We start from the raw sequence: 12,726 nt of genomic DNA, 5'->3' as shown, positions 1-12,726 counted from the left end.
CTACGACACTTCTGGAGCTCTGACAGGCACTGGTGCAAGAATGGGAGGCTATACCCCAGCAGCTGCTCGACCACCTGATCCAGAGTATGCCAACCCGTTGTGCAGCCTTTGTACTTGTGCATAGTGATCATATCCTTTATTGATGTCGGGGTACATGCTCAGGAAACAGTGGCATTTTGTAGCACGTGTTTTGGAACGGTTTTCTCAACTTATCACCAATGCCGTGGACTTACAGATCTGTGTCGTGTATGTTCCCTATTTGTCTATGCTATTAGCACCAGTTTTGTGTAGTGCTACATTGTGTGGCACCACCTTTTGCAATTATTCTTAATTTAAGAGCATGAGTGTAGATCATAATGTTAATCATCAAACAGTTTTCTGTGATTTGTTCAGTCCTTATTTCATAACACTCTCTCTTTTCCAATCTTTGCATTACAAAAGCCAACAAATAAGACACTGAAATGGGGACATTTTTTTATTACTCTCATAAGTGATCATCCTCATAGCAATAAGGCAAGTCCAACCTTTTCAGCAGTGACAGGAATGTTACATGTGTTATGTGTTTAATAGTTGCAGCAGCACATTTCTATTTGGTTATAATTCTCCTTTTCTTTTGCAGCCACGCATTGATCCGCTACAGCTTCTCCGCTGCCTCAGTGTTCTGTTGTCACCTGATGGAGGAATAAAAAGTCACGAGGAAGTCCAAAGACTTGCTAGGTGAGTTGTACAACATTAATACTTTGCAGTCATAAAATTGCTGTATTTTGTAGGTGAACAGTTTACTGCTCTCAAATTGCTCATTTAGAAATTTGTTTTTTGTTTTTTCTCTATCTCTTTTCATAGCAAAAAATGATCTTTGGAATCCAAATGCAATAAGTTCAGCTTTTAATAGATTTGCTCGTATCACAAACCAATTATTGATCTTAATGGCGATAAATTATCTGAAAATGTTAAAGAAGAGGATACTGTCAGTGAGAGCCACTTTCAAAGGAGGATATGTTTAAACTCCTTCAGACCAAATATCTGTGGGATTCATTGTTGCTTATGAATTGTAGATTCATAATAGCTTCTGAGGGCAGACCATAATCCAGACAACAGTTTGTGAAAATATTTAGCAGAAAGTGATGTTTCCTCAGTGGAACTTTGTCAGATTGTAGTACTCTTAATGCATTCGAACCAAAAGTATAATGTGTCATTATTAATGAAAAGTAACTGTGCTTATCAAAGAAGGAAGAGGTTTCCTATAGCAGTTGCTGTGCACTAAGTTTAGTAAATTGTACATTTACTTGTTACCAAATGTATCACATTTGACCTGTGGTGATTTTCTCATACCCTTCAGCTTCAAAAGTTCTTTATGGAAACCATTTCCATTGCAAGCTTAGAATTTATCTGTATATTTTTACTGAATAATGTAAACATTTGCCTTGCTGAGGTGTCCTCTCTGTATGTAATAGCGAGAACATATCAGCTATTTCTTCCATTCATGTTGCATTTGTGGGTTTTATATAAGGAAGTGGCATGCCAAATTTATAAGGAAGTTTCTTTTCTCATTACATGAGATAATTTATGAAGTAAGATAAGATAAAGTGAGGAGGTTGAAAACCTGAAGTTATGAAATGATTTGAATCAGATTGGTTTCATGAAGCTTATCTGTACTAGCTGCTCTATTGAATTATATTAAACCAAGTTGTCAAACTATGACAATGAGGTGAGAGGTCTTGTTTCAAAAGTAGGAATATGTTAGCATAAGACAGAGAGATTGAAGGAAGGATGATAAATCAGTTGTGCAGAGAACTACCTCTTCATTGATAACAGAAAGGGAACAAGCAATATTGCTACTGAAGTATTGTTAGTGGAAGTAAGGTTACATCATTAATAGGTGCAGATAAGTTAATTAGTAGTTATGAACCATGTATTTAAGGTAGATTTTCTCCCTTTTGCTACTACTGAAACAAGAATTTCTACTGGAAATCGTCTTGTATTTACTAGTGACTTAGTTTGGTTATTCACATGGCTTATTGTTCTGACTGGGTGTGTGTATCAGTGGAGCACACCATTTTCAACCTTTGGCCCCAAAGACTGTTAAAAACCTGTATGAAATTGGAAATTGGCACACACATTCATGTTAGAAAGTCCTACTGAGGTATAAAGGAATAGTCAATTTGGTAATGGAGGGAAATGAAGGAAGTATGAGGAGGAGATCATTATTACTTAATTACTTTGGTTTGAAGACACACACCACTACAAGCTTCTTACTTCATCAAGGTGGCCTCTGTAGACCCTTTAGTAGCCATTCAGATTGATTTATATTGAGCTGTAAATATTCGTAATAGTTGTATAATCAACAGTCTGAAAATATATATAAAAACAAAGATGAGGTGACTTACCGAACAAAAGCGCTGGCAGGTCGATAGACACACAAACAAACACAAACACACACACAAAATTCAAGCTTTCGCAACAAACTGTTGCCTCATCAGGAAAGAGGGAAGGAGAGGGAAAGACGAAAGGATGTGGGTTTTAAGGGAGAGGGTAAGGAGTCATTCCAATCCCGGGAGCGGAAAGACTTACCTTAGGGGGAAAAAAGGACAGGTATACACTCGCACACACGCACATATCCATCCATACATACAGACACAAGCAGACATATTTGGTCTTTAAATATGTCTGCTTGTGTCTGTATGTATGGATGGATATGTGCGTGTGTGCGAGTGTATACCTGTCCTTTTTTCCCCCTAAGGTAAGTCTTTCCGCTCCCGGGATTGGAATGACTCCTTACCCTCTCCCTTAAAACCCACATCCTTTCGTCTTTCCCTCTCCTTCCCTCTTTCCTGATGAGGCAACAGTTTGTTGCGAAAGCTTGAATTTTGTGTGTGTGTTTGTGTTTGTTTGTGTGTCTATCGACCTGCCAGCGCTTTTGTTCGGTAAGTCACCTCATCTTTGTTTTTATATATATTTTTTCCCACGTGGAATGTTTCCTTCCATTATATCAACAGTCTGAAAAGTTAGACTCGTGGTATGTAATGGTTGATAGACTTGCTCTTCTGTCTCACATCCTTTTTTTTTTTTTTTTTTTTTTTTTTTTTTTTTTTTTTTTTTTTTTTTTTTTTTTGGGATGTTATGGATGTTGGTAAGGGGTAGTCACAGGGAGGGTGGATCTTCCGGTCATATTGCTAGATGCTATTAATCACAGTTGATGGCAAGTTCATATTGACAGTACTGTACTTCTCCTACTCTTATAAGCTCTTACATTGTGACTTGATCATAAGGCAGGTAGCAGTGTTCTGACGAAGAACCTTTAAAATTCAGTCAAAATTCCGGTTCTGTTTCGTAAAGTTGTCTGGAATTACATTTAGACTTTTGTGTATTACTCTAACTTTCTGTTGTGTCCTCTGATCTCCTCAGAGGCTCTGAAGCTCCAGTTGAACTATAACCACTAAGGGAATAGGCAGTGGGTAATTTAAATATTGTTAATCTTTCCCTTTAACATCTATCTCAAAGGAGGTTCAGTTTTTAAAAGTAAATCAGAATTTTTATTGGATCGAGCCATTTCCTTTCATCCAATTTTTAGTTCCGTTGTTTTGCCTCTACATGTACCGTATTTACTCGAGTCTAAGCCACAATTTTTTATTTTCCCCGTTTTTGTAATCCAAAAAAAACTGCCTGCGGCTTAGAATCGAGTGCAAAGTAAGCGGAAGTTCTGAAAAATGTTGGTAGGTGCCGCCACAACTAACTTCTGATGTCGAATATATGTAGCGCTACACAGGCGTGATATGCAGGCACAACAATAAATACTGGCGCCAATACCTCTGCGTCAGTAAAAAAAAAAGAGGGGGGGAGGGTAGAAGATGAGAAGCTTAAACGCATGTACACAGACTGGCTTTCGAAAAGCAACAGACAGCTGACACCAACAGGACGTGTAAAACGTGAAAGTTTGTCGCAAGTGTGCCAATGGATTTATGATGCATGGAAGTCTGTTCCAAATCAGAGTGTGCGACAAGCATTTAAAAAAGGTTCGATATCCAATGCATTAGATGGTACGGAGGATGATGCTCTGTATGAAGAAATTAGCAACAGAGAATCAGGCGATAGTGATTCAGAATCATGACTGATATTTTAAACATTTCGTATAATATGTATTACAAACCTAATAAAATTTTGTTTTAAATTTCAGCGTCTAATTTCTAACTTATTTTCATTCTTATGTTATAAGTGTTGCTACTCTGCAATGCACAGGATAGAAAAGCGTGGAGAGCTGCATCAAACCAGTCTACGGACTGAAGACAACCACACACTCTGCATTTGAAGTCATCACTAAAAATCTACTACGAAAATCTGACTGGCAAGACTGTTTGGGATGTATGTCAATATGTTGTTCTGAATTTTTTCCTACCTGTGACAAGAGATTGTTGCTAATAGGAACTTTCATGAATCGTGAATGCCATGTATTCTTTTGTGTTTGCTGCTATCTCATTTAAATTGTGTCTGCCTAATAAACTACGAAACTAGAGTGAGACAACAGCAAACTCGGGAGAATATACATATCATCTCATGTTTATATTTGTATTATTCTTATGTTGAGTAGTGATACTGTCAGAAATGAAGCACGGCAACTGACTAGATTTTTAAATCTAAGATGACTCTAATTTCTGTGCAGAATGTAATGTACTAAAGAGGCGTCTGCAAAGATTTTCAGACGGAGAAAAATTTTCGCTAAACTCTCGTTCAGAACTTTTTCTATCATATGCAGTCCATTATTTGGTTTTTGTTGATCATTATCAAAGAAAGCAGCAGTGTAAGTAACAACAAATAGCAGTCTCTTGCCATTGTTTCACTAATGATACAATTCCTCTCTCTCTTTTATTGTATGCGGCGGGAGTGTTCACAAAAGCAAGGCATGCCGTGAACGGCAACAGGTCGTAAACACTCATTACCAGAATGAGATAAATAATGCATCACGCAGTACAATAATGCATTTTCAGCTTCGAGTGACGTAAACACCTACAGCAAAGAGAATGGCACTTATCAGATCAAAGCAAAATAAGCAATTAATTCAAACCAGACGAAGCACGTGTAAAAGGAAGGGTACCCGGGCGGAGCGCCTGAAACATAGCAATGGCTACCTGGTAAAGCTTAACTGCTTATCTTAAGACTCGAGCCAAACTACTTGTAGCTGTATCTTAATCCATTCGACCTAAATTGTCTCTCATGTTACAATGGACCAACTTTATTCCGATTTGAAGGCGTGGCTTAAAACTTTTCTCTCACATTGAATTTAAAGTCTCAAAATTCAGGTGCGGCTTAGATTCGGGAAAATTTTTTTCCTTGATTAGTGAGTCTCATTTTTCAGATGCGGCTTAGATTCAAGTGCAGCTTAGATTCGAGTAAATACGATAATCCACACCTTACATATTCCACAACGTGTTCAGTTTCTTCAGATCTCTGCATGACTACAGTTTTCACTCTGCTGCTCCAACCTGCACAAAGTTACTGATTCCTGGATATGCAAACTAACCTGTTGCTTCTTGTCAGAACCATTTACTTCCTCCCCACTTATTCTTTCAAGTACCAACCAATTTTATACAAAGTGTCCATTTGGTAATCAACAGCATCCTGAGTGCCATGTTACAAATGCCTCTAGTTATCTTCTTTTCCAGATCTCCCATGGCACAGGTCTCATTCCCTTACAAAGGTGTTCACTAGAAATGTGTTCAGGAATTTCTTTTTTAAATTCTTGTCAGTTTTCAGTATCAGTGAAATGTTGATTCATTCATTATTCATTTAAAAATAGTGGGAATCGTGTGTTCTGACACTGGTTGCATGCAAAAATGGTTTCCTGGCATTTAAATTTCCTTCTGGTTGCTTTCTTTATATAAATTGTAAACATAGTCAGAGCAATGCTTGTTCTAACATTAAGAGTGAGTCATCAGTGGCATGCTCTCTAGTTTCTCCCCAAATCACTGCCCAGTTATGATGTTAGGTTATAGGTTGAGTGAGCACAAGAATGAGTTCTTGAGAATGGAGCTGTTGTGGCCCTAAAACTAGTCTCAAGGAAAGAAATATGTCATCCCAGACTACTTCAGCCTACTGTGTTAAAATTTCTTTCCTTGTACGGTAGTCTATCACTGATCATTCTCTTTTGTAGTCATCTGTTTTGTTTCTGCCGTTCAATATGTTTATTTCTTTCCTTATGTGGCTGATTCTTACTCAGTTTGTCTGGTACTGAAATCTTATTTCAGCTGCTTACTTTTGTGTCATTTTAAACTAATTCAGTAAATAAAATAAAAACAGTAAAGTGTAGCTGTGGGTCTGCTATTTCCAGAAAAATTAAAATATGTATCTCTGAAGTGAAATAGTGTGAACAGCTGCAGTTTATCAAGCTAATGTTCATATTAAGTCTTGGCTAAAAATAATTTTACTGCATATTTCTTGATGTAATAAAAGCAGTTATCAGTACAAATAAATTTTTTACCAAGACTGCGTCTACAAGTTTCAGTTGTTTAAAAATGGAGCTATTAAAAGGAGAAACCGAAACACAATTTAGACCTATATACTAGTCTTACCAGAGGTACATCAGTTTGCAGTGAAGAAACTTACTTGCAGAGAATTCCTACAAACTGCTCGCACCAGATGAACATTTTTAAACTACTGAACCTAATCTGTGGTAGAAAATGTTATAACATGAGAAATATGTGCTCTCTAGAGCTTTATAGGGTAGTAAAATTTAGTAACAGGTTGCAAGAAAACTTTTACACGAACATAGTTTGGTAGTTGTGGACTGAAATAAACTTCATTTCACTTTCTAAGGCCCACCGTTTATTGTACTGTATTGCAATCTGTTCATACTAGTGGCCATGATTTTCACCACCACAATGACCTAGTAATGTGTTGATGCTCAGATTTTGTCAGTAAAGTACTTTATTATTTACAATGTTTATGTAATGAGAAGTAAAAGAATTTTGAGGAACAGACTATGCATTCAGCTGATAGTGTTGTCAATAGTGGAAGGACACTACGTCCTAATGGATGAAGGTTGTTGTTGTCGTCATATCTGCCTCTGACCTATGTCCAACACTTTTACAGACTACTTGTTCTCACAACATGTAGTTCCTCTCATCTTCAGCTGTGAGTGGCCTCTTCTTCCTGTTTAATGTTCCCCAACTTCTCCCTTTCTCGTTCCTGAGCAAGAACTAAAAGTTCTTGCAGCAAGGACAGTGTGGTTTGTGTATGTCTGCTAGCAGTACTAAATATTTTGCCTCCTAGACGTAACTAATAGCTAGCAATTATACCTCATAACAGTAGTTGTCCCAAATTTTCCTTTTGATATGTTTAGGAAATAGATCCATCACTTTCCTTTGAATTTCTAGTCGTATCTCGTGGCAGTGTCTTTAACCAGTAAGACTGAAGTTAGCTACCTCACATTTGGGTGACTAGAACCAGCATTCTCTCTCCATTTAGTTACTTTAACATGGTGCCTATACTCCTCCCCTTCCTCCCCCTCCCTCCCCCCTTCCTTCCTCCCTCCCCCCTTCCTCCCTCCCCCCTTCCTTCCTCCCTCCCCCCTTCCTCCCTCCCCCCTTCCTTCCTCCCTCCCCCCTTCCTCCCTCCCCCCTTCCTTCCTCCCTCCCCCCTTCCTCCCTCCCCCCTTCCTCCCTCCCCCCTTCCTTCCTCCCCCTTCCTCCCTCCCCCCTTCCTCCCACCCCCCCTTCCTTCCTTCCTCCCACCCCCCCTTCCTTCCTTCCTCCCACCCCCCCTTCCTTCCTTCCTCCCACCCCCCCTTCCTTCCTTCCTCCCACCCCCCCTTCCTTCCTTCCTCCCACCCCCCCTTCCTTCCTTCCTCCCACCCCCCCTTCCTTCCTTCCTCCCACCCCCCCTTCCTTCCTTCCTCCCACCCCCCCTTCCTTCCTTCCTCCCACCCCCCCTTCCTTCCTTCCTCCCACCCCCCCTTCCTTCCTTCCTCCCACCCCCCCCTTCCTTCCTTCCTCCCACCCCCCCTTCCTTCCTTCCTCCCACCCCCCCTTCCTTCCTTCCTCCCACCCCCCTTCCTTCCTTCCTCCCACCCCCCTTCCTTCCTTCCTCTCTCCCCCCTTCCTTCCTTCCTCTCTCCCCCCTTCCTTCCTTCCTCTCTCCCCCCTTCCTTCCTTCCTCTCTCCCCCCTTCCTTCCTTCCTCTCTCCCCCCTTCCTTCCTCCCTCCCTCTCCCCCTTCCTTCCTCCCCCCTTCCTTCCTCCCCCCCTTCCTTCCTCCCCCTTCCTTCCTCCCCCCCTTCCTTCCTCCCCCCTTCCTTCCTCCCCCCTTCCTTCCTCCCCCCCTTCCTTCCTCCCCCCCTTCCTTCCTCCCCCCCTTCCTTCCTCCCCCCCTTCCTTCCTCCCCCCTTCCTTCCTCCCCCCTTCCTTCCTCCCCCCTTCCTTCCTCCCCCCCTTCCTTCCTCCCCCCCTTCCTTCCTCCCCCCCTTCCTTCCTCCCCCCCTTCCTTCCTCCCCCCTTCCTTCCTCCCCCCTTCCTTCCTCCCCCCTTCCTTCCTCCCCCCCTTCCTTCCTCCCCCCCTTCCTCCCTCCCCCCTTCCTCCCTCCCTTCCTCTCTCCCTCCCTCCCTCCCTCCCCCTTCCTCCCTCCCTCCCTCCCTCCCCCTTCCTCACCCCTTCCTTCCTTCCTTCCTTCCTCCCTCCCTCACCCCTCCCCCCTCCCTTCCCCCTCCCTCCCCCCTCCCTCTCCTCTTCCTCCCCTCTTCCTCCCTCCCTCCCCCCTCCCTCTCCTCTTCCTCCCCTCTTCCTCCCTCCCTCCCCCCTCCCTCCCTCCAGCTTTCAATGTGTATTAGTGTCCTGTTGACAAACCCTGTCCTTTAGGTAATCCCACAACCAGAAATCGCACACGTTCAAATCTGGTAATCTTGGTGGCTACACAGTTCGGAACTGTAAGCCAATGATTCAGTTTTCTCCAAATGTTATGGAGTAACCATATAGCCTTATGAGCAGTGTGAGGTGAAGCTTGAACATGCATCTAAACATTTTGAGTCCAAAGCACCTCTCTCTTTCCATAGAGCAGGAATCACATGTTGGCAAATCAAATCACAATAATGTGTGCTGTTCACACCGTATATCCTTGTTCCCTTGGGTCAAAGTTCCTCAAAGAAAAACGGACCAATCATGAACTGTCTGTGAAGATGCGCCACACAGTGTAAAGTTCATTATGCAGGCAAACGTCATGAATATTTGTTGGCAGTGACTATCCCCAAATGTGACAATTGTGTTCACTGACCCAGTGAGCATAAAGTGTGCATCAGCACTATGCAATGTTCCAAGGCCACACTTTATGAACTTCAACCATTGCAAGAAATGTAAGAGCAAAGTCTACTCGAGTGTCTCCTTCATGTTGCAAAAGTTGGTGAGTAATGCGAAATTTGCACAGATACCACCTTACAATTGTTTGAAAAATGCTACTAACAGTGGACCATAGAATGTTCAGCTTTGGTGACACAGCTGTTGCACTGCCTGAAGATCACACATTGTATCCAGCATACTCAGTCATGGCAACAATACTTCTCCAACAATTTGTGGTACATTTGGCCATTGTCCTCTCCTACTAGAGATTCCCCAATTGCCAGTTATTTTGAATGTCAGTCGTACTCTACAACCACCGTGTGGATGGAGGACCTCTCTGTATTCCTTTAATGTGTTGATACTCTTGAAGAGCAGCAGCACTATTGCTGTTATTTTGATAAAAACAGATTTACGAGTAAAGCCCTGCTCACCTTGTGCAAACCCATGCTGATTGTCTGAAACTGTGATGCATATTGATGATATGTTTCAAGCATATGTTACTGTGCCAGTACCGATGCCTAACAGCAAGTCAAGACACTAGCACTATTAAAATACAAATCCTACAGTGCACAGTCTAAAGTCATTCCATACTGTAAATCGTTTTTCAGTCTATATTGGCTCAAGTAGTGAAAGTTTAATTATAACTAAATTGTGGAAAATGGGTTGTGGTTTTGGGCATGAAAGGATTTAATTAAGACAATTAATTCTAATGGCACATAACCTGTTGAATCATTTTTTATGCATTTTCATGTAGCCGACGGACACTCTTAGATAGCATTATACATCATTTTTCGTTTTTGTTGAGAATGTTGGAGATTTATTGAGTGGAAAGTATTTTCTCAATCTGTGGCTCATTATTATTCATTGAGAGAGAAAATTAAGACAAATCTTTTCTCTCAGGTGGTTTCTAATTGTTTTGAGAAGATATGTCAACTGTTACTACAGTAATAATGTTCAAAGTTTGGTGACCACTATTAAATTACACTGTTAGTCTCTATCCTAGGTAATTTCTATGGAGGTCAGTGTACTTTGTATTGGCAGCTGGTTGTTTTAGTTGTTCATTAATGGGGTTGTGGTTAGCAGTTACCTTAAACTCCCCCCTCCTGAAATCTCTGTCGTGACCTACTTTCTACATCCATGTCTTGTTGGTGTATTTTAACTTCACACACACACACACACACACACACACACACACACAAAGATCTTGGTTTCTGATACACGGCATAAGTTTTTATACTCCTTTAATTCTGAGGTGTTTTTGTTTTACTTCAGATTCTATTTTGAATTCCTCGATATTGCAGAGTTGCAAGCTTTGTTCTATTACTTAACTTTTTTCCATTTTTATTAACCTTCTGCAAGAATAAAATTATATTGGTGTGTAGCTAAATCTGGCAATGATTTAAACATTCCAGAGCAGCAGCCAATTTCTGTCGGTCACAGAGAGGGCCAAATAAATGTGTGCGACCTAGTAGCCTATACTCTGAATGTGTGCTGTCATTGGCTGAGAAAAACACGATGCAATCTTCATTTCAGTAGATAGGAAGCTACCCTGCTGTTATTTGGTGGAATTTGTATTTATATTTTCCTGATACGAAAATGTGCTTTGTGGAGATTTAAATGTATCAAAGATCTTTCAAAAACGCTCCTTTCTTTTTTCTCTTAAAATGCCATGAGTTCAGTGCTGGTGTATAAAACCTTTGAATGAATAGTAAAGTATTGATGAATTTTATAGCTCTGAGGAATACTATATTGTCACGTACCATAGGAAAAAAAATTTCCCAAAGAAAGTGTATTTTTAACCAGGAAAAATTAAAGATCGATAATGGTAACAGTTTTACTGCTGTAAGAAAAAGGGCTTAACGTTATGTTAGTTATACATTGGCTGTTCATTGTTAATCTGTTAGTTATTTGGTGTCAGACGGAATTTGATACTGTGAATTACACTTTTGCAAGTGATCCGTCAGAAAATATCTGTGAGTTATTTATTTTCATTGTATTATGTGTCAAACTTTTTGCCACTATTGGATGATACTTGGATGGATAAATATAAATTGATAAATGAAGTCTGGTTCTTTGTATTGTGATATAAATGGTCAGAAACTCCATTCAGTTACATCTTGATCATTTCAGAGCCACAGAAAATGAAAGTTATAATATTTAATTTCACTTTTAAATTCACAAATACCCAGGAAGAAAGTACTGCTGTAACTCAGTTTGGACAGGGAAATGAAAGAAGTTCAAAATAAATGAGCAACACCTGACAGAATTTGTGTTTGGATATTTCTCATTTACTGTGTTGCAAAATTACCTACTTTCTTGCCTAACAAATCTCCTGCACAGCAAATAACTCCCATTGACTGGCAATAAGTTAAAAGTAACTCCTCTTTATAGAAATAAAAGGATTAGATTTGCGGAAGTATAAATCTTTCCAGAAACTATATAACAGATGCAGGAATATGAATAATTTATTTGTTTGAAAATAAACTGGAATCTGGAACATATTGTTTCAGTAAAGACAGTATAGATTCAGCATGCTGTCGTCACTGTTGACATCTTGCAAATTGTAAACATAGGCAAACAAGTATATCCAGTCTTCTTAGGCTTTCAAAATTCATAGATACTTACTATTCTGTTGACAAATTACAAATGTACAGTGTGTATTAAATTCCATTTACAGACATAGAGGACTTCATGTAGAGACCTAGATGACTAGCATATTACTACATAATTAGTGATTACCTGATGTTTCATGCCCACCACAGATTTGTTTACATGTAATTCAGTTTAGTTTGTGATTTGACCTGTGGCATCTGAGGAAGATCTAATGTCACGGATTATGGCTGTGGTGAATGCTGGACCAGGGATTGATGTCAATGTGCACTGTTATGTGATATGGAGGTGCTGTATCTGTGTTGAAGTCAGTGATCATTACATCAAGCTCTATTTGTAAGTGGAACAGGCATCAAGCAGCAGGGGACAGAGAGCAACATTTGTTGTGGTATTTTAGTGTAACAGGAAATAGTAAGTTTCCGGACAAAAGTTCCTGTACTAAACACAGCCATCTTCATCCCCGTTACGAGTCCTCAGTCTGTAAAGGGAATTTAATTAATGTGGTAGCCTGAAGACATATTTAAAGGGAAGTTGTGTGTACAAAATAGTGTGATATGAGAGCTCATCCCTTACTCGTATATAAACCATCCATCAGAGTAAATAGTAGACAAAATGTTAAGTGCAAATTCTATTGTTAACAAGAAAATAAATAATTGTAAGAAAATCCAGAATGGCAGGTAGAATTTCCACTTTATATAGTGAATTTCTGTGTTCAAACACTTTGCTAAAATATCCGTTGGTTTCTTTAAAACTGATCTTTAATTGAATGAAAATGCAAAAATTTATAGGGCGGATTGAA

General features: G+C 40.1%; 1 protein-coding gene across 2 annotated transcripts in view; it reads left to right on the top strand.

Moving 5' to 3' along the window:
- Positions 1-12,726, top strand: part of LOC124615708 (titin-like) — a 108,638-nt gene that overhangs the window by 33,374 nt on the left and 62,538 nt on the right. For both annotated transcript variants that reach the window (XM_047143752.1, XM_047143753.1), the window contains one exon: positions 620-717. In XM_047143752.1, the coding sequence (XP_046999708.1) occupies positions 620-717 (98 nt within the window). The remainder of the gene's footprint in view (positions 1-619; positions 718-12,726) is intronic.

This window comes from Schistocerca americana, chromosome 5 (assembly GCF_021461395.2).
Source record: "Schistocerca americana isolate TAMUIC-IGC-003095 chromosome 5, iqSchAmer2.1, whole genome shotgun sequence".
Taxonomy (NCBI): domain Eukaryota; kingdom Metazoa; phylum Arthropoda; class Insecta; order Orthoptera; family Acrididae; genus Schistocerca; species Schistocerca americana.
The sequence above is the reverse complement of the archived record's forward strand: the minus strand, read 5'-3'. Positions and strand labels throughout refer to the sequence as shown.